Source organism: Cupressus sempervirens, chromosome 1, assembly GCF_028749045.1.
Source record: "Cupressus sempervirens isolate cs-2001-9-10 chromosome 1, ASM2874904v1, whole genome shotgun sequence".
Taxonomy (NCBI): Eukaryota; Viridiplantae; Streptophyta; class Pinopsida; order Cupressales; family Cupressaceae; genus Cupressus; species Cupressus sempervirens.
The window spans coordinates 757,827,177-757,849,072 of record NC_143118.1 but is presented as its reverse complement, the minus strand read 5'-3'; the positions used below and the strand labels follow the sequence as shown (position 1 = coordinate 757,849,072).

At 34.3% G+C, this 21,896-nt stretch overlaps 1 protein-coding gene across 5 annotated transcripts in view; it reads right to left on the bottom strand.

Moving 5' to 3' along the window:
- The window catches only part of GLE1 (nucleoporin GLE1-like protein), a 114,923-nt gene that overhangs the window by 75,331 nt on the left and 17,696 nt on the right, over positions 1 to 21,896 (bottom strand). For all 5 annotated transcript variants that reach the window (XM_089789198.1, XM_089789235.1, XM_089789217.1 and 2 more), the window contains exon 7: positions 8,696 to 8,888. In XM_089789198.1, coding sequence (XP_089645324.1) covers positions 8,696 to 8,888 — 193 coding nt within the window. The remainder of the gene's footprint in view (positions 1 to 8,695; positions 8,889 to 21,896) is intronic.

Below are 21,896 nucleotides of genomic sequence, written 5' to 3'. Positions count from 1 at the left end.
AAAGTTACGATTTAACTTTATAATCTAATAGAAGCTTCCAATTAATATTGTGTGGTGAAGCTTCTCGAGTGAAGTTACATTTTGGTAAGAAAAGGGAATGTAGAGGTTATAAACACAAGCCCATTGTTGAGGAAAGGATGCTTGGATATATTAATTTGCTTTTGTTACCTTTGTGGCTTTTTTCTAAGTTCTGTTTTTCTGTGCCCTTGCTGAAGTATAAAGGATTGATTTGAGTGTTTGATTCTAGAGCTTCCTCTACTGTTTCTACTGTGGCTAAGGAGCTGACTGTCCATTGGTGAATTCAATGTCTTTTCATATTGTGCTTCCTGTAGCTGAGAAGACAAGTCTTGCTGAAGAGGTCTGGTACATCCAATTCTGTGCTAAGGTATAGCAGATTTGAACAAGAGATTGATAGCATTGATTTGGTGAGTCTCTTGTCTATTCATTTACTGTGGTAAGAAGATTTTGGCTGTGAAGGATTTGCAAGTTTCAAGTATACAGTAGGCACTTGAAGAAATCTGGACTTTAAGCGTTGGCTTACTCTCCAATTTGGGAAACCATTCCTTGTTCATTTCGCACCACCATAACTGTGTAATCTGTGACTAGGTGGGTTGCATTGTGTTGGGTGTTCGAAGGGCTGCAGTCCTATATAAAGGCAGCGAATTGATTTGTTAGTAAGCTGCAACTTCCTGTAGAGGCCTGTGTCTATTCCTTGGAGGCTTGTGTTGACATTTTGGAGGTCTGCAAACACTTGGAAAGGCTTACGTTGAAGAATAAACAGCCTGCGTTTATTAATTACAAGCCTGCGATTTACTCTTCTGCCCTGCATTTGAGTGTTGGGGGTATGTAATGCACTATCAGACCTTGTTCCTTACATCATAGAGATCAGCATGGACTATAGGAGGGTGGAAAACACAAACAAGAGCCTTGCAGCTGGAGTTTAAGGCGTTCAAAGTCTGAATATTTCATCCTAGAGCTGAACAACCTGCAAATTAATTCTGGAACAGGTTCTTTGTATGCAATCTTAATTTGAAATAAGTTCATCACAGAATTGTATTTTCTCTCTATCAACTAAGTTGGCAGAATTGAAATTGATTAGATATCAATTGTCATTGTTACTTTTCAAAATTGCAAAAAGAGATTAATATGCAGGCAGAACATTCATTTTGATTATATCAAAGAAACATTAAATTCATTTGCATTACACTGCTGGGGGAGTTTGTTTGCCAAATGTTTGATTAAATGTCAAATCTTTGATTAGTAAAAGAAAATTTGAAGCTATAATTGAGCGGCATTTTTACAATAACTGCCTTCTCATGTTCATGAATATGGAAAAGTAACTGTGTTCAATGATATGATAGTTGTTATTTAAGGCTGGGAAAATGGGTTATGTCATGTTTCCAGATTCATTTGATGGTATTGTTTAAAGGCAAAAATACCAATTTGCAGTGTTGTGTTCACTGCACATGCCTTTGATGAACAAAATCTTTGCATATTTGTTGCTCGCTCTAAGCGTCTACATGTACAATGATGTGTTTGTTCTGAAAAATGCTTCCCCAACAAAAGCCAAGTATATATTATTTTTGTTTCATTCTAATATGTGTCAGGTTGAGACGTCTATAGCATGTATTGTGCAAGATAGGAATATGTATATTGATTAAGACTAAATATTCGTGTGGCTTTGTCTGTGACGAGACGAATAGAATCAAAGATGATTGTCAGGTTTAATCCTTTTATGATGGGTGGTTTCGTCAGTTCGACCATCTGTAGAGTTTTCATTAAATCTTCCTCTTAATATTGTTATCAGGCTAAAAAACAATATAAACGATATTATGTTTGCTGGAACATAAGTTGTTTTGGAAAGTTAAAAAGAGAATTGAAGCGCCACGTTAGATAACGGTTGGTGGCGGTTAGAAGTTTGCCTATAACTTCCATAACTTTTCAAACAATTTAATGATCTTTGCCTATATTGATTGAAGAGTCTTTTCGATAAAGTGAGAAGCATGATTGTCTAAGATAAAAAGAAGATGAAATCTCTAACTTGATCTTGACGAGAAATTTAAATCAGTTGATAAGGTCAAATAAAATTCGGGAAATAGTTGACACAAAGTTTGACAAAGCAATTTCATATTTTTGAGAAGAAACTCATCTATAGAAGGAAGAAAGACAATTGTTGCAAGGGTTATATTACACAAGTATAATACTTTTAACCATAGTTACATTGCCCTGGGGGACGGGGGGACGGGGGGATGATGGAATGAAGGAACACATTTTCGAGACAGAGATACAGAGAGGCCTTAATTTGGGGATGATGGCAGGGGAACTAGGGGGTTGTATATGCTATACATATGGTACTTAAAATGCTAGTTATGAAAAGATGTATTGCAATATAAGATATAAAGATGTAAAAGAGTAAATACTTGAACATTGCATTGAATTGGAACATCGAACATTGAACATAAACAGTCCAATCAGCAAATAGTCAACACAGGGACATCCCCCCCATCCTCGGTAAAGGTGGCCAAATTTGTTGGCGCCACTAGGGAAGGGGGAACGGAATCCCAAGTCCCCCAGTGCGTCCCCATCTTTGAGACGTGGGGCAAAAAGGGGGGGCGACGTGTCCCCAAGTTACTATGCTTTTAATACATGCAATTTTCCAATTAATTGCTTCTATCAATACTTGAATGCTTTCTCACGTTCTACAAAATATAGTTTGTAAAAGGAGTCATCACAGGTATATCAATGTCAGAAAGTTATTTACTTGCAGTATTGAACTTTCTTACGATACATTGGGATTCAGTCAAATAATATTCAATTCATAAAGCATAATTTCTCAGACCTTCAATTCAGTTTTATTTGTACAAGGTGTGTCAACTTGTTGTGTAAGAGTATGAAAAACTCTAAAGTAAACTGAATTGTAAATCATTTCTTTATTATTAATGAGTTGGTGCTCATTTAAGAGCGGGTGCTCTGATGGAAAGTGTTGTAGCTCTAAGAATAGGAGTTGAAGCTCATAAGGGTTGAAACCCTTAAACAATGTAATAGGTTCCAATTTAAGGCAAGATTAGGGCAGTAGTGTTAATTCCATAACTATGAAATCATACTGGTCTGATTCTATAGATCGTACAGATCTGAGAATACATGAAATCCCTTTGGAATTAAAGCCCATAAATAATTGTCTCTTCCTTTGGTTATGATCAGCGTCTTCCTTGGGAAATACTTCAAGAAGAAGAAGGGTAATCAAAGAAATGACAAACCTAAGAAAGATTTGTCAAAAATAAAATGTGAAAAATGTGAAAAATTTGGACACTACAGATCTGATTACCTTGAGAATACAAACCAGCAAGTAAATTTTACAAACGTTATCAGGAAAGAAGAAAGCCATGATCTTGAGAATCGTGTATTGTATTTTGCACTACCAAATGAAGTATCAAGCAAAGCATGCGTAATTGATAGTGGATCATCTCGACACATTACAGGATACAAAGAAGTACTAGATTCTATATCAGAAGAAGTTGATAGCGAAGTTACCATCGGTGATAATTCCTCTCATTTAGTCAAAGGAATTGGGAATTGCACCTTGAAACTAAAGTCAAGTATTTCTCTACATTTCAAAAGAGTACTCTATGTACCAAGAAAAAAGAGGAATCTAATCTCTGTTACAAGTTACAACACTTGAAGATGATGGGCATAATGTTGCATTCATGGATAGTAAAGTAATGACCTGGTCTAAGAACTCTTCATTTAAGAAATCAAAGTTGATTGGTCAAATAAAGGGATTCTTGTATGAATTAAATACAAAATCTACACAACCTATTCAAGCCTTAATTCATGAAGTTGTTGATATAAACGAAATATGGCACAGAAGGTTAGGACATCTAAATTTCAAAGCCTTATCAACTATGGAGAAGATGGTTACTGGTTTACCTAACTTGAATAAAGATCATTCAAGCATATGCAAAGGATGCGCTCTGGGTAAGAACACCAAAAGTTCATTTCATGATAGCACTAGAAAAACTAACAATGTTTTGGAATTAGTCCACTCAGATTTATCTGGACCTACGTCTATTCCTTCTCTTGGAGGATTCTGGTACTATATACTTTTTATAGATGACTTCTCTAGGAAAACTTGGATTTACTTCTTAAAATGTAAAAAATCAGAAGAAGTCCTTAAGAGCTTTAAAGAATTCAAAACCTTAATTGAAAACTTATCAAGATACAAAATTAGAACTCTTAGGACTGATAATGGAGGGGAATATACTTCTGATTTGTTTAAAGAGTTTTGTAAAAAAGCAAGAATTAAGAGGGAGTATATTGTTCCTTATAACCCACAGCAAAACAAGGTACCAAAAAGGAAGAATAGAACAATTATAGAAGCAGCAAGAGCTATGATATTTGATCAAAATTTAGAATATTATCTTTGGGTAGAAGCCTCTTATACTGCTGTCCATATTCAAAACAGAAGTTCTCACTCCCACCTTAGAGATAAAACTCTTTTTGAAGTCTTTTACTAAGGTTAAACCTAATATAAGCCATCTTAGGATATTTGGTTGCCCAATATATATATATATATATATATATATATATATATATATATATATATATATATATATGTTCCAAAAGAAAAGAGAACTAAGTTAGAACCCTCCGAGAGGAAAGGTATTTTTGTCGGGTATAGTGAAACATCTAAAGCATATAAAATTTTCATAACTGGTCAGAAAAACATTGAACTTAGTAGGGATGTAATATTTGAAGAAGATTTAGCTTTCAAAAGAGCCCTAAGTTCTAAAGATCCCATACATTTAACTAGTTCTGAAGAAAATCATGAATCTAAGTTTCAGAGGGAGAACACTGAAGAAATTAAAGATGAAATTCAAAATCTTAATCTTGAGGAAGCTCAAAATTCTAAGACCACTTTGGGCTATTAAGACTGTAGAGGAAGCACAAGACTTCGTTGTGCCATCTGGAACCTTCAGTGAAAGCAAAAGACCCAAAAGATTTTCTAGTTATGCAGCAAACATGTATGATTTCTCTAAATCAGAACCAACCAATGTGTCAGATGCTATTAAACATATAGCTTGGAAGAATGCTATGACGGAAGAATATCAATTCATTATTAAGAATGGTGTTTGGGAAATTGTTCCAAGACCTTAAGGAAAATCTGTTGTTTCTTCTAAGTGCATATTTAAAATCAAGCATGTTGTTGACGGTAGCATTGAAAAATATAAAGCCAGATTCGTAGCCAGAGGTTTCTCTCAGAAGCAAGGAATTGATTATGAAGAAATCTTTGCTCGAGTTGCCAAATACACCTCTGTATGAGCAGTCCTAGCTATTGCAGCATCAAAGGGATGGAAAGTACATCAGATGGATGTAAAAACAGCATTTCTAAATGGAAAGATTACAGAAGAGGTATATTGGGAACAACCTAAAGGATTTGAAACTCATAACCCTAAAGTTTTGTTTGCAGGCTAAAGAAAGCTCTCTATGGGCTTAAACAGGCTCCAAGGGCATGGTATAAAAGAATTGATAAGTATCTCACCAGTTTAGGATTCTCCAAGAATGAAGCTGATCCAAATCTCTATTATAAAAAGGATAAATATGATATGATAATATTGATACTATATGTTGATGATTTACTAATAACAGGTGATGATCATCTTATATATCAATGCAAGAAAGATCTAATCAGAGAATTTGACATGAAAGATTTAGGACTCCATTACTTCCTAGGATTGGAAGTATGGCAGAATTTTGACAGCGTCATACTTAATCAAGGAAAGTATACATTAGACATCTTGAAGAGATTTCGAAGGTGGAACTGCAGGCCTATGTCTTCTCCAATGGACACTAATCTACATAAACTTAAGAAAGCAGCAGCAGAATCACCCTTCATAGATTCTACTCTTTACAGACAGATGATTGGATCTCTTATGTACTTGGTAAATACAAGACCTGATATTTGCTATGTTGTTAATGCTTTAAGTCAGTTTATGTGTGAGCCAAAGGAGATTCACCTAGTTGTAGTTAAACACATCATGAGATACTTGCAAGGCACTCTTAACCTTGGGCTCAAGTATGAGAAAGTTGACTTGGACCTACATGAGTACACAAACTCAGATTAGGCTGGAAGTGTTACTGATAGGAAAGGCACTTCAGGATGTTGTTTCAATTTAGGCTCAAAGATGATATCTTGGATATGCAAAAAGCAAGCATCAGTAGCACAAAGTTCCACAGAAGTTGAATACATTGCAATAGCAATGTCCTCTCGGGAAGCAATTGGCTTAGAAAGTTACTTGTGGGATGATTTGGTCAACCCATGAATCCGACCATTATTCATTGTGATAATCAGAGTTCCATCAAACTTTTTATGAATCTAGTTTTTCATGACAAGTCCAAGGATATTGAAATTCCTTACCATTATGTAAGAGATACGGTAGATAGGAATACTATAAAATTAGAATACATTTGTAGTGTAGATCAGACAACAGATATTCTTTCCAAACCTCTCTCTTGAGTGATGATAGATCACTTCAGAAAAAGACTTGGTATAGTTGAATTGTAATACATTTGTATTCTTTAATTATTAATAATTTTGAATTAAAATTATTATTGTCAGGCTACTGACTGTTATGGGCTTGACCATTTGTATTCATTATCTAAGAGGTGACAATCTCTGAGATAATGAACACTTGTATAAAAGACATTATGAGAGATGGCAATCTCTTAGATAATGTGTTGAACAGTAGAGATCTACTGTCACATCTAGATGAGTTCAAGATCACATTGTGATATAGACATTTCTATGCCTATGAGTCACAACTTGGATAAAGAAAAAATTTAATCATTCTCTGGATTCTTTCCAGTGAACTGGTAGATCTTAACTCAGGATCATATTGTGATATAGGCCTATCAATACCTATGAGTCACAACTTGGATAAAGGAAGAATTTAATCATTCTCCAGATTTTATCCTGTATGTTGCATTCCATGCAATACTATTATCACTAATATAAGTGATAAGTCATATCATAGGTATAGTGATATGACATAGTATCATGTGTTCAATGATACCGCATGCTTAGAAGATTCAAATAGATATAGAGTATCAATCTATGCTTATTCATCTTAATTGATGATGCTAGATATGTTATCTCTCATTATGATTATCAAGTTAAGAGGGCGTGTTAATTCTGTAACTATGAAATCATACTGGTCTGATTCTACAAATTGTACAGATCTGAGAATGCATGAAATCTCTTTGGAATTAAAGCCAATAAATAATTGTCTCTTGCTTTGGTTATGATCAGCGTCTTCCTTGGGAAATACTATTAAGACTAAGCTTGATCAAACTTAGATTAAACACTAACTAAATGTCTTTAGCATTTGACGCTGATTGCAAGGAAAAGCAATTAAGGCTGACTAGAAGGGGACATTTCCTTTCTAAGGACATGCCCCTTGGTTGCTATATTTAATAGGGTGTGAATGTGTATAAAGAACACACATCAATACTAAGTCTGCTTCTTTAGCATTCTCTACCTCATTTGAATTATTGCAGAAGTAAATATTATTGCTGGTCTTAAAAATAAAATGTTCGTGACAGTAGACTAATCAACAAAGTTAAATTGAATTCAAAGTTATTATACACTCCTAATTAAGAGGGTGTGTTGGAGATAAAGCTTCGGGAGATATCTTTTTCTCCTAAATTTGAAATATATAAATAATCTAATATTTATTAAAGTCAATAAAGGATCCTCACCTTGAAGGGACAAGACATTGAAGAGTTAAGACAATGAAGCGTCAAGACACCAAAGCGTCTTCTTTTGTAACTACAAGACAATGAAGAGTCCAAGCAATTTCATATATTCTTCAAAGAGGAAATCGTAGATAGAGACATATATAGATTTGATATTCTTTGTAGAGTGAATATAGTATATGGGCATTGTAGGCAGATCATATTGATGATTATTGCTTCAGTTTGAGCCCTGTGTTTGGGGAATTGTATTTCAGACTTCTGCTCTTTCATTAATATATAAGTGATGAATTTGTCGCTGGGTTTTTCCATTCAAGTTAAGAGGGTTTTCCCAGGATAAATTGTTGTGTCTTGAGTTCATTATTTTCGTTTGCTGCTTATCTTATTTATGATCATCAAATCAACAAGAATCTCTAGCTAACGCACTGTGTGCCCTTTTGCAACTGTTCATGTATGTCTGCACACAAACCTGGTATGGCGCAAAGTACATGTATCTTTATAATTATGCATATAGACATCTATTTCTTATGAGATTGCGTAAAAGTATTTATCAGAAGAAACACCAAAACAATTTTTTGGAAGATACGAAATATGAATATTAAATACTTGCATTGTTTTTTAACCCTTTGTCTCTTATGATGTTGAAAGCAAAATTAACTTCAAGTCTTAAAATCCATTAAGTGGAAACACAGGTTTCAAATTGACGAAAGCAAACCAGTTCATCACACAAATAAGAATTTGCATTTTACCCAAAGCATGGTGGTTTTATAATGCAGAAAAAACAAAACATATTCATACATAACTTGTATGAAGGTCAAATGAACGATGGTGAAAAACAAGTTGATCTTCTAATTTTACATGCATACTTCAGAGTTTAACAAAAAATGATCCACTAATAACACACACACACGCACAAAGATCAGTATTTGTAAGTAATTTGACAAACCTCCGATCAATGTCCCAGTTGAAATATTTCTTTGCGATGAAATCCTCTCTTGCTCCTTAGATTTCATCTCTGCTTCAGCTGCTTTTTTCTCTGTTTCAGCCACTTTCCTTCTCTCCGCTTCTGCAGCTGCCTTTTTCTCTTCTTCTGCAGCTGCTCTCAGTGCTTCAGCTTCACTTTCTGCCCTCAATTTAGCCTGTTGCAGCAAAATACTAGCACTGTTCAAATTGTTCAATGCTTGGCATGATAAGAAATGCACTCTATATACTAGAAAAGGAAGAAAAATCAGTTAACATGCAATAGTTATTTACCTTTAGGAAAGAAACTTTAAACATTTACAGCAATTAATAAGGTTATGTTAAAATTATAACTAGAAATTGTTAAAACCTCGTGAGGTCTTATCACCAACAATGAGGTCAGCTCTGCTTATGTTCATGGGTGCCATGCCCTTCTATCTAATGCTTTGGATATTAAGTATCGCAAATATAACTTCTACATACGTTTCCACACCCTACATCACCTCACTGAACATGAAATTCTTAGATGGACTACCTGAGCACCTGAGCATTTGACCATTTGAAAGACTGCCTTTGATCTTGGTACATTTCCAGCATATCCTCTTGGGATTTTCATTTGTCATATGGCTTAACAGCCTCTATGCAAAGTTGCATGGCCATGGATATAGATACAACCATTTTAAGACCCCCAATATGGATGTGCCTGGATATGACATTAATAAAATATGCATCCACGTACATTTAACACAATTTTCTAAGTTATTAGAAGAGATAAAGCAACTAAATAACTTTAAGTTAACACTTAACACTATGCGAAAATAGTAGAGGTGCATCAAAAGATAACCGAAAAAATGGATTGCTGGAATAGAAAAAAAAATCATTTCTCTCTTTTGGTCCTGGTTTAGCTTATACCGAAGAAAAAATTAAAATTGCATAAATGAAGGTTTTCAAATTAAAGATGGGAAGATCTACATCAAATTTTAAAAAGTTCAAATCACACAGTATTTAGAACAGTTGGAAAATCAAGGCTTTTTGGGCACACATGGGTATAATATCCAACATGTATTTGGGTAGAATCGGATACGTATCCAAATTAGATACAAGGATACACAGGCCCAAGAAGACACAATATAATGTCCTCAAATTTAGTTGAAATGAATTAATTAACTAATTAATCTAAAATTGTCATAAAATATATTTATTAAAGGGATGATGTTATTCTAATTAATTTAATTAAAAGTGACTTTATTTAATGATAATGTTATTAGAAGTCACTTTATTTAATGATAATGTTCTCCATCTTATTCTAGAAGCTACATCATGACATGGAGAATGGCAATTTTACAAGGTTCATCAAATTGTTATAAAGGGAAGAGTTTGCAACGCATTTGACATATTAAGATGTTATTGGATTCCATATGAATTTGTTTGATGCTTTGCACTAGTTGAATCTCTGAGGGAGCAAAACTTCTGCAAATTGTCAGAAGAGTTAGAAAAACCCTTGTTCTTCTAACCAATAGATTGCTGATAGAGTTCACACTTGTGCCAAATTTATAAGAATTGGAATTTGTTTTAGAAATAAAGATATTGATTTTGAAAAATAAATTCGCTATGATCTGAAAAATATTGGCTGTGTGGAAAGTTGTTATGTTCTTAATGGTTTGAAATGCTTCTAAATAAAGGAAAAAGCTGTTGTTATTATTTTGTTTGGGATGCATTTTTTGGAAGAGAATACTGAGGATAAGGAAGAGCTCGATGTTGCCACAACAGCACTCTATGGTTTGGACACCAAATTTGATTTATTATAATCAATCATTGATCATGAATATAGGAAAGAACCAAAAGAAACATCTCGATGTGAATTACTACAAAAGGGGTATCTGTCATGCGAAATATGGGTCATATTGAATATAAAGTTGTGGTAAATCCGTACATTTGATTGTGAGGTGAATATTTGCTATTGTGCCAATATATTTACTTGTTCTCATATTGGCATCCATATAAATATTCAAAACCAGAATTAAGGGGTCTTCGCTATATTTCATTGGACGCTTTAATAACTAAGCAAGTCATTGATTAATTGCTCAAGCTTCCTCATACTCCAATACAGGCCAAGCTGAATCCTACAACTGCTGCGATGCCCTGATATTTAACCGGTTCTTCATGAATATTTTGTTTTTCTTGAGTATGGTCATATCACTGGTTACAAAGAACATCTTAATTTAAAGGAAAAAGATTCTCATCTATAAGTCATAATTGGTGATGATGCAAGTTATTCAGTAAAAGGGTGTTTGTTCTACTTCATTTTTATTAGGTTTTGGAATTCCTCTTCATCTAAGTGATGTATTATTTGTATCTAGCATAAAGAGGAATCTTATTTCAATATCAGCGTTAGAATACAAAGGGTATCATGTTATTTTTGGCGATTGTAAGGTCTGGGCATGGAAAAAGAATTGTAGTATTCAATGAACTCGTGAAATTGGAGTTCACCATGATAGTCTCTATAAGCTTTGAGCATATCCCTTGTCCCTTGTATGCACTTGCACTTATACTTCAGATTCAAATGAGCTTTGGCACAAGACGTTTGGGCATTTAAATTTCAGAAGTTTAGCCACTATGGAGAAGGTTGTAGTTAGTCTCCCAAAGCTGAACCAAAATCATGAAGGATTTTGCAAGGTATGTGCTCTAGGTAAGAATATTAAGAGCACTTTTCATAGTAGTGAAAGTGGAGCTAAGATATATTAGAAGAATACAATCAAATTTATGTGGTCCCAAGTGGTTTTGGGCATTAAGTTACATTCATAGATGATTATTCTCGTAAGTGTTGAATCTATTTTTTGAAGTATAAGGAGTCTAATGAGGTGTTGTCAAATTTCAAAGAATTAAAAGCTCTTGTTGAAAACTTTCTAACAAAAGAATTAAGATCTTAAGGTCTGATAATGGAGGTAAATATATCTCTCATATATTTCATGATTACTATGTCGGAGTTATGATTAAGAGGGAGTTTTGTGTTCTCTATAATCCTCAACAAAACGGTGTAGCTGAAAGAAAGAACTGAACAATTATTGTGGCAGCAAAGGCAATGATTCATGATTAAAACCTTCAAGCCGTCATGATCAAAGCTTTCAAATTTTTCACTCTAAAATTTTTAAGTTCATATTCAGAATCGTAGTCCTCGTCAGTTTCTTGACAACATGACCACTAAAGAAGCTTTTACAGGCATCAAACCAAACATTAGTTACTTCAGTAGTTTTGGGTGTCCAGCTTATATTCACATTCCAAAAGAGAAAAGACCAAAATTAGAACCCTCAAGAAAGAAAGGTATCTTTGTTGGATATAGTGATTCTTTAAAAGCTTTCAAGATTTATAGTCCAAGTCAAAGACAAATTGAAATAAGCAGGGATGTAACTTTTGATGAAGATGTAGCTTGCAGATATCCAATGAGTCTATCATTGAAATTGATGGGGAAGAGCTTGAGCATCCTCAAGATTCAGTGACCATTGATCCAGTTCCACCTTCTGAGATTCACGGGAAGAATGTAGATGTGGAAGATTCAATTGAACCGGTTGATCCTATTGATACTTCAGCAGGTCCTAGTAGTACTTCAGCCAACAAGAAAAGACCATTGTGGGCCAGAAACATTGTGGAAGAAGCTGAACATGATGCAGCCCTGTGTGGCACCTTCAAAGAAAGTAAAATGTCTCATAAATATGCTAGTTATGTAGCATTACTAATCCACATCATTGCATCTGAACCTTCCAGTATAGCAGAGGCTTCAAATCAGCGAGCGTGGAAAGATGCCATTGCAGGAGAGTACCAATCAACCATTAAAAATGATGTATAGGATATAGTTCAAAGACCAAATGGTAAATCAATAATTTCTTCTAAATGGTTGATTACAATTAAACTTGTTGTTGACAGTAGTATAGAAAAATATAGAGCCAGATTTGTTGCTAGAGGATTTTTTCAGAAGGAATGCATAGACTATGAAGAAACATTTGCACATGTAACTCCCTACACTTCCATTAGAACAATCATATTGATATTGCAGCACAAAGACCTGGAAACTTCACCAAATGGATGTAAAAACAATCTTTCTAAATGGAGTAATTGAAGAGGAAGTTTTCATTGACCAACCAAAACGTTTTGTGATTCATGACAGGAAGTCTCATGTGTGCAAACTGAAAAAAGGCTTTATATGGTGTTTAGCAAGCTCCTTGTGCTTGGTATGAAGGAATTGATCACTATCTCCTAAGTTTAGGTTTCAATAAAAACAATGCTGATCCAAGTTTATTCTTCAAGGTAAATGATGACAAGGTGTTGAATCTTGTACTTTACGTTGACGACTTGTTTCTTACTAATGATGATGATCCCATTGTCAAGTGTAAGAAAGAACTTACTTCAAAATTTGAAATGAAAGATCTTGGTTTGTAGCATTATTTACTTGAACTTGAGGTATGGCAAAGATCAAATGAAATCATTTTAAGTCAAGGTAAATATGCAATAGATATTTTGAAATATTTGGAATGCTAGAGTGCAAATCTAAGATTACTCCTATGGAAGCAAATCTTAAAAAAAATACATGAGTATGAAGTTGTATCAGATTTAGTTAATTCTACCATGTATAGTAGCTATACAGTGAATACATTTAGTTAGTTTATGTGTAAACCAAGGAAAATTCATCTTGTGGTAGCCAACATGTATTGAAATATGTTCATGATATAGTAGAACATGGATTGAGATATTCTTCAACTGTTGAGCTGAACTTACAGGGATTCTCTGATTCAGATTGGGCAGGGTGTATACCTGACAGGAAAAGTACTTCAGAATGGTGTTTCAGCCGTGGTTTGTTGGTGCAGCAGGAAGCAATCTTGTGTGGCACAGAGTACAGCTGAAACAGAATATGTTGCAGCATAGCTACAAAAGAAATCGTGCAGCTTCATAAATTACTTGCAGATTTATTTGGGCAGTCTTTGGAACCTGGTGTAATCATGTGTGATAATCAAAGTTGTGTGAAGCTTTCAATTAATCTAGTGTTTCATGAGACAACAAAGCATGTGGAAATCAAATACTATTATTTAAGTGATATGGTTCAAAGGAAAGCTATTGAGCTTAAGTACATTTCTACATAGAACCTGTCTACAGACATTCCTACAAAGACACTTTCGAGAGTTGAGTTTCACTATTTCCGAGATAAGCTTGGTATAGCGGAAAATGATTCTCTTGTTGGAAGAGAATCTCAATTTCAGTGATTTGCATATTATTAATGAGTTATTTTCTACGAGAGAATTTTGAGGCGCAATCCACTGTTAATGAGTTCTTCTCAATGAGAAGTTCAAGGTGAAATCCCTTGTTAATGAGTTCTTCTCTAGGAGACAACTTCAAGGCACGATACCCTGATTAATGAGTTCTTCTCTATGAGAGAAGTTAGAGGTGCAATCCCTTGTTAATGAGTTCTTCTCTGTAAGATAAGTTCGAAGTGAAATCCGTTGATCCATCCTCTACGGGTAGGCATGATGGAAGTCATGAGTTTGATTCCATGACTTTATTATATGCTTATTGGTTCACTCTCTAGGAGTAACTATGGTGAATATTGTTATGTTGAGATAACATTTTTTTAATCTATGATGAGAATTATTGTTGGCAGTATCTTTTGTTGCAGCATAATATACTTGTCACAAGGTGGCACTCTAAGGATCTCTCTCTTGCTAAGAGGGAGTGTTGAGTTCAAAGGTAGCTGTGAGACAAATCCTACCTTGTGAACATTTCTGCATTGGTTAAATTCATCTTATGTCATTAAGTTCTCCACCAAGCTCCTCTCATTGATGGTGTTCGTTCTTCATTTTCAACTGCTCCAATATGTTCTCAGTTTTTATTCTCATTCTATATAGTTTAAACTTCAAAGTTTCTGATGATTCATCCTTCTCATCTTTTATGCATGACTCATATTTATTATTATGAGTCGAAGACTATGCAGATTATTATGAGTCAAAGACTATGCGGATTATTATGAGTTGAAGACCATGCAGATTTTTCTTGGCTTTGTCCTACTTGGCATCCTTAGTCTTGGTCATCCCTCTTGGCATTTGCTCATCCTAATCATTGTATTTGATTGGCATCCACGTCCCCCTTAATGTTGCGCTATTATTATATGATTGATTCTTCATTCTTGGTAACTGTCGTCCAGGACTCTTTGGTTACTCTCTTTATGTTGGAGTGTTGCTTTCTTCATATGCATGTCTTTATTGCAAGCCATGTAAATGGTTGTGCGCAATTCACTATCTTCAGAAAATTAATAAAAACAACAGAGAGTATTGAAGGCCCAACTATGAATGATCATTAGTATTTAGATATCGTCAATCTTCAAAATCATTAAGTTGTATCACGTTTTTTATCATGTGTTGTATAGCATCAAAATTTGAGTGCGGTTATTGTCATTTTATAATGATTTCCCTTTATGCTAGATATCTTAAGGAATTATATCAGTCTATCTAGATTTTCAGAATACATGACATTTTTCTGAGTCTGTGCATTTGATGTATAGTGTATTGTTTGCAGCTATTCATATTGTTTTCTCTGATCAAAGTGTATTCATTGTGGAGAACAGAATTTGAAAGAGTCAGAGAATAGAATTCGAAAGAGTCAGAGATCTATCTTTTGGCAGGTTGGGTTGTTTACCTCAGTGAGTACGTTTTTTCCCAGGATAATTCTTGTGTTCTCTACATTTGTTTTATCAGTTTTCTTTCCTTATATGTTTTTGGTACAAATGAAACATATACATGTAATAATTATACCTAGAAAGTTTGTTCCAAACTTGCAATATTGTTGATTTTATCTTGCAGGCATTTTGTCAAACACTCGGCATATAAATTTGTTTCTAGATTCAATTGTGTATGTTTTCTTAGTATCAACATTTCAGATCACACTCCGTGATCCATCAGCAAGATGAAAGATTGTAAGAACTGAATAGCAAAATATTACACAATCGAATCTAGAAACAAATTTACATTTCAAATGGATTGTGGAAATATGATAATGCTAACAAACACTTGGTATGAATACAACATAAAATGTTTGTAATTTGTTTGTTCCAAAATATCATCATAATCAAGCAACTTTAATGTATATATCCAGACATTTGATCAAACATGCAAAATTTCACAAAGTAAGCTCAGTGACATTTCATCAAACAATTGGTAATCAGTCAATATTGAATTTCAGAATTAGGAAAAGCTGCAACTTACTCGTGTATTGATACTTAATTCCTTTTAAATGAAATTAAAAATAACTTGACAATATTTCCCAAACCCATGATTCCAGTCATCTCCCTAACATTCCATCTTCCTCTCCAATTACTAGCATATAGTGACAATTTCAAATTCAGTAATAAATTCTTTAATAATCCCTTGTATAGCACCTTCAAAAAATAATTGATCGAGGCTGCAGCTACTAATACACAGCTAAATAAGCCTTCAGAGAAAAATCGCTGCCCTTTTTAATGTAATATACTGTCAGCTACAGAAGTGTTTGGGTTGGGATGGCCGGGTTTAACCTTACAGAAAGGGGAACTTTATAAACTTCAATTTATTTCATAATTTTTGGGAATGAAATCCAATATAAAAGGCTTTCAAAATATTCCACTATTAATCCACAAATAATTGAATCTTTAATTTCAATTAATCATCTAAAAATTCCAAAATTATATCAATTCAGCACACGTCAAATTTCTGATCTGAAAGCAGAAACTTCTTGCAATTGATAAAAACTTAACATTTGATTGTTTAATAATCAAATCATTTTTGCATATCCAGCAAAGGTTGCAAAAAATATTAGAATGGACTGAAAATGAATTCCGATAATTCCAAAATATTCTTAAACGCTCAAGAAACTGAACTTGACAAAAATTGGTTCTTTCCAAAAGTAGTTAAACCTCTTTAAGAAATTGTGGAGAGCTCCCTGAATAGCAAAACTGAATCCAAAAAGTACCAAGAAAGTCACACAATTCGATTTACTAAACCCACCACTCGTACCAAAGCTCCCAAAGATAATGTAAAGGACAGAAAAATGGGACATTACAATTCAAATGTGAGGATCACTTCCTTTCATACTAGTTGGGAGGCAAGCAGAAAAAGAGAGAACTAAAGATTAAATGGTTGCATAATACAAAATCAAGCATGCACAACTGTCTTCACATCAATAAACTCAACCAACCTAGGATGAATAGTGTAGGATCATTACATGATCCAATCCATATCAATTATCTGTTCCCTAATTAACTTTCCATTAAATTAATGACATGGGAAAGAAAACAACAAAGCTCATATACAAAAGTCACTTAGCAACTGGCATCCACTATCAAAACTCAGATTTTCAACCAGTGTTCTTTAAGTTTTTAAGGCAGTCTATTTTCCAACTTTGATCAAAGTCGAAAGGCAACTGTAAATAATCGCATCGCAGTGACAAGGGAAATTCCTTTATCGAATGTGTAGGAAACAAAAATTAGCTAAACAGGGGCAGGAAACAAGTCCAAAGGCATTTAAAAGAAAATAATTCAAAGAAGAACATCCCATGCTGACTACCCTTCTCAATTGATTAATGGGACAAACAAAAGCTAGAACATTCAGACTAAGGATGTTTTGCATAATGAACATACAGAGTGCAATACTTGGCTCATCCAATTTTCAACTTTCAACAATATTATTGTTTTTAGCATGCCATGTACCCTAACAATCACATGGTTATATTGAGTATTGCAGACAAGAAGCTGAAATTCATTTGTCATAAGAGATAGGCATAAGCAAGCAACAGATTTCCATATTCATAGGGTTTCTGCAATATAAGTATGTCATTAATGAAAAGGATACATGTGTAGAGCTTTCTAATGACAGTTTACCCTTGATGAGGCACACAAAGACTCTTCAAACTCCAGTTCAGAAGTTGTATATCCTTGTCCCATTGTAGCGAATGGGGACAGCTGCTGTTAGATATAATAAATTGGAACATCAACGAGATATCTTCTATTCAAAATTGAAAACCAATTACAAAGCTGAAATTGTATCATATATCCAAAATGGGACTCTAGCATCAACTAGGTACAAAACTGAAAATATCATCTATTCCGATTTTTACTTTTCCACTTTTGTTTAACCTCCTCCATCACCCATACCTTTGGATGTTACCTTAACGACCAAACCGGAAAAAATCTTACATCCCAGCTTTCCATTCATTCTTAATCCTAGTTATTGGGTCTTCTACCTCCTGTTCTATTCCAATAATCACAAGTCCTTCCCCTAATGCATTATCCCAGAAGTCAAGAGCTAAAAGAGGATGCATTAATTAGTAATGTCCATAATCACTAGAAAGACAAAGGTCATGTCATGCCCCGCCATGAAATGATTTCAATGATCAGGAAAATCATCTTATTTACAAGACTTCATTATTTTATATCTGGATAAATATGTAAGACAGTGGCAATCTTCATGAGGGAAATGATGAAGGCAGCAAATGACACTGATTGATGATAAGGGACAGTTAATACATTAACATTAGCGATTCTATTAATTTGGAAGGCAACTAAGATAAACAGCAGTATTGATTATTATACAAGCGTTAAGCAGTGATTAATAAAAAACAGCAATTAAGAAATTCAACCCATGTAAAGCAACAATTAAGAAATAAAAAAGGGCGCCATTGATTTTGGCGAGGCATCATTTAGAGATCGGTTATGAACATGCATCATTACGAAAGTGATGCAGAGCACACTCATATTATGCTAAGCATCCTATAACTTCTTCCAAAGTCCTAATCATTAAGGACAGATAATTCAAAATTTCAAACCAATTGTGAGATACAACTTCTCACATCAAAATGTCCCCTTTCAAACACTGATCTGATTCTCAACTTGGATCAATACCAAGATCCCTCCCACTGATCACATACCATCTCCTTACTTCTCCACAAGAACTATTAATGGTCAAGGTTACTCGATGTCTATGCCTCAAGTCTCTAACAACTCGGATCACACTCTGATTGCTGATCACACCCAAACTGATTGCATGATTTCATGAACTCCTATTACTGATTTCTCTTAGGTCTTCCTGACCCAACACCCTCCATTACAGCATTACACTCCAATCTCTACATAGGAACATTCTTTGTCATCACTGACCGCATTCATATTCATCTTTCATCCTCTCACTTACATCATTATACTGTCCACTCATTTACTGTCCTACTCCCATGGTCATCAGTCAATTTTCTCATCCTCTGACCCGACCTTGACCCTTGGGATTCTAAGCTTCACACAGCTCTAGGCTTTGTCCATACAAATCCAACACACAATACTCAGACCTCATTAACTTTTACAACCAAAATCTGAACTTACAACTCCACTTACTGAATTTCACATAGACCTGTACGCAGTCAAGTGTAACTTTTGAACCCAATAAGATTCTGTCAATCACTCCAGTGAGATCCTGCAAATTTGATTTCAAGCAACATATGCAAAAATGGGTAAAATCCAACAGCTAGTTCAGAACCCACAGCCCCCGCACTGAGACTGTATTTCTGTGACAGTCCACAGTCACTTTTCATGGATCTAATGCATGTGGATCATCATACATGTTTCTCTACCATTGTTTTCAACATAGAATACGAACTCTCCCTGTTACATCCCAATTTTTTACCTAATTTAAAATATAGCCGTTGAGGTTCACATGAAGTCAGTTGACAGTTAAATTTGTTATAATTCTGCGAAATGGTAAGATGGTTGGTCGTTATAATTATTTATCACGAATTCATGAAATTGAATAGGCGGTTAGCCGTTATGATTATTTATAACTTGTTATGATAATATGATTTAACTGCGGAGAATTTCCTTGTAGAAAGCACGGCAAAGGGGTGGAAGCATTGTCATAAAAGAATTAGGCACAGGAGCATCACCATCACTGGGCAAATGGATTGAGGACCTAGCGACTTGAACACAGGATATAATTGTGGGACTTGCTTGAGCTATTAAGAAAATAATCTAGGAAAACATAAATAATTGAGTTAAAATATAAAACGTATCTCAAAGGATTTTAAATAATCTTTCGCCATATTATTATAATATATATGTATATACGTACATATAGATATAAAAATGAAATGGCATCATTATATTATAATAATTTATTATTTAATAAAGTGATGTCACCTCATTAATATATTTACATGTACATATATAAATATAAAATAATAATAATATTTGAACTATAATCTTCCAACTTTATTTTTTCCATTTTATATTCTTTGCTTTTAACCGATTAACACTTGGCATGATAAATTGACAATGATCAAATTATAATCTTTCCAACTCTTTCTTCCAACCTTTTATTTTCCCTCTCTTTTACAATCGATTTAAACACTTGGCTATATGAATTTGCATATAATCTTTTAACCTGCGGAAGCCAAGAAGTCACGATTTGTTATTTAAATATGGAAGCCGTGAGAAGAGACGGGCATATAGTTCATACACCCGACTCTCTCCTGCTAAATTTTCCAGTCTTCTCTCCGCCCTCCATAACACCCGACTTCCAGGTATTTCGTGTGCCAAAGTCTCTTTTCTTTCAATCAAAAACATCCATTATAAGCAGCAGCTCTGCCGTATGTACTCGGCCATTGAGGAATAAGTATTTTTGCATTGATACATCTGCAGCGTCTAAAGGAGAGCAGATTTGCAATTCAGATTTCAAGGATCAAACATATTCAAAATATACCTTAGGTCATGCAATGTCATTTCAGTATTATTTTACTGCTTTCCATAACAGCTAGCTAGGCTCCTAAGACTTTCTCTTTTCCAGATTTATTTCAAGATACAAATATGAGTTTTGCTGCATACTTCATGCCCTTTGTTATCAGTCCTCTTCTTTAGACTTTCATAATAAATTAGATACAACCCTTATGGAAGCATTTTTCCAAATGCAATAAAATTTGAATCTCTCAAATAAACCAAGATATCTCCCTGATTACAGGGTGGATTTAAATGAAACAAGACCCAAATGCAATATAATCTCTCAAATCACAGATTGTGATAAACTGGAATAAATGTTAATTATGAAACAGTTGAGAATCACAGTTTCTAAATAAACCAAGATATCTCCCTGATTACAGGGTGGATTTAAATGAAACAAGACCCAAAAGATAACAGGTTCAGAACTTCATTAAACCTAGACAGAAAGAGACCAAACCAACGATTCCTTACATCCAAATCGGGTCTGCTACAGACAGGAATACTGGACAAAACAAAAGTTATTGCAGAGAATCAAAGTTTTATTAGTGACAGACTTAATAAATTGACTTCTCATCCATCAATCCCCACTCATAAACATTGCTCGATCAGTCTGTCCATTATCGGGCTTGATCATACATTTATAAGTCCGCGTAGACTGTCATAACTGAATGCCTACCCCAAAACCCATCATAACCATCATTTGACAATCGGTCCGATTATATAGTTTATGTTGTACAGTTGACAACAGAGTTGTCAACTCAACAACTTTCATCCTCTTATACTCAAATATTAGCCCCCTTACATTCAAGTGGTCATTATAAGAACTCACAAACATAATTATTACTAAATCCTTAAACTACCCCTCAAACTCTTATAATAGCCCTTGTAGGCCAAATTAGGCAACATTTATTATATTAACACGACATCGATTCAAATTGGCTTTATTAGCCCATTACAACTCAATGACCTTATTGGTCTTATTTGGCTTCATATTCCCTTGGATCACCATGTGCCCCCATAATGTTCTTTTGATTCTTTGGTGCTCCTGCACCAGAAAGGGTATGACCATTCTTAAAGGTCAGCAACTTCCAAATGTTGCCACTTTTCATAGAAACATAAAGGTATAAAATGTAGAAGACCGCATTGCAGGAGGGCATCAAGGAAGAAAAAGACAGGACAATATTAAGTTATAAGATCTGCATTTCAAAAAGCGGTCATAATTAAATACAGCAAATATTAAGGTATGCATGAGAATATGCTTGATATGTTTGCCTAGGGTGAGTAAATATCTCTTACCAAGATGTTATTAGACTTGCTTCTTTAATTAATATACAAGTTTATCTATTCTTTATTCCCACAATCAACCATAGGAGAATGGAAGGCAATATATAAGACCAGTTCCCTCGAACTATGTGGG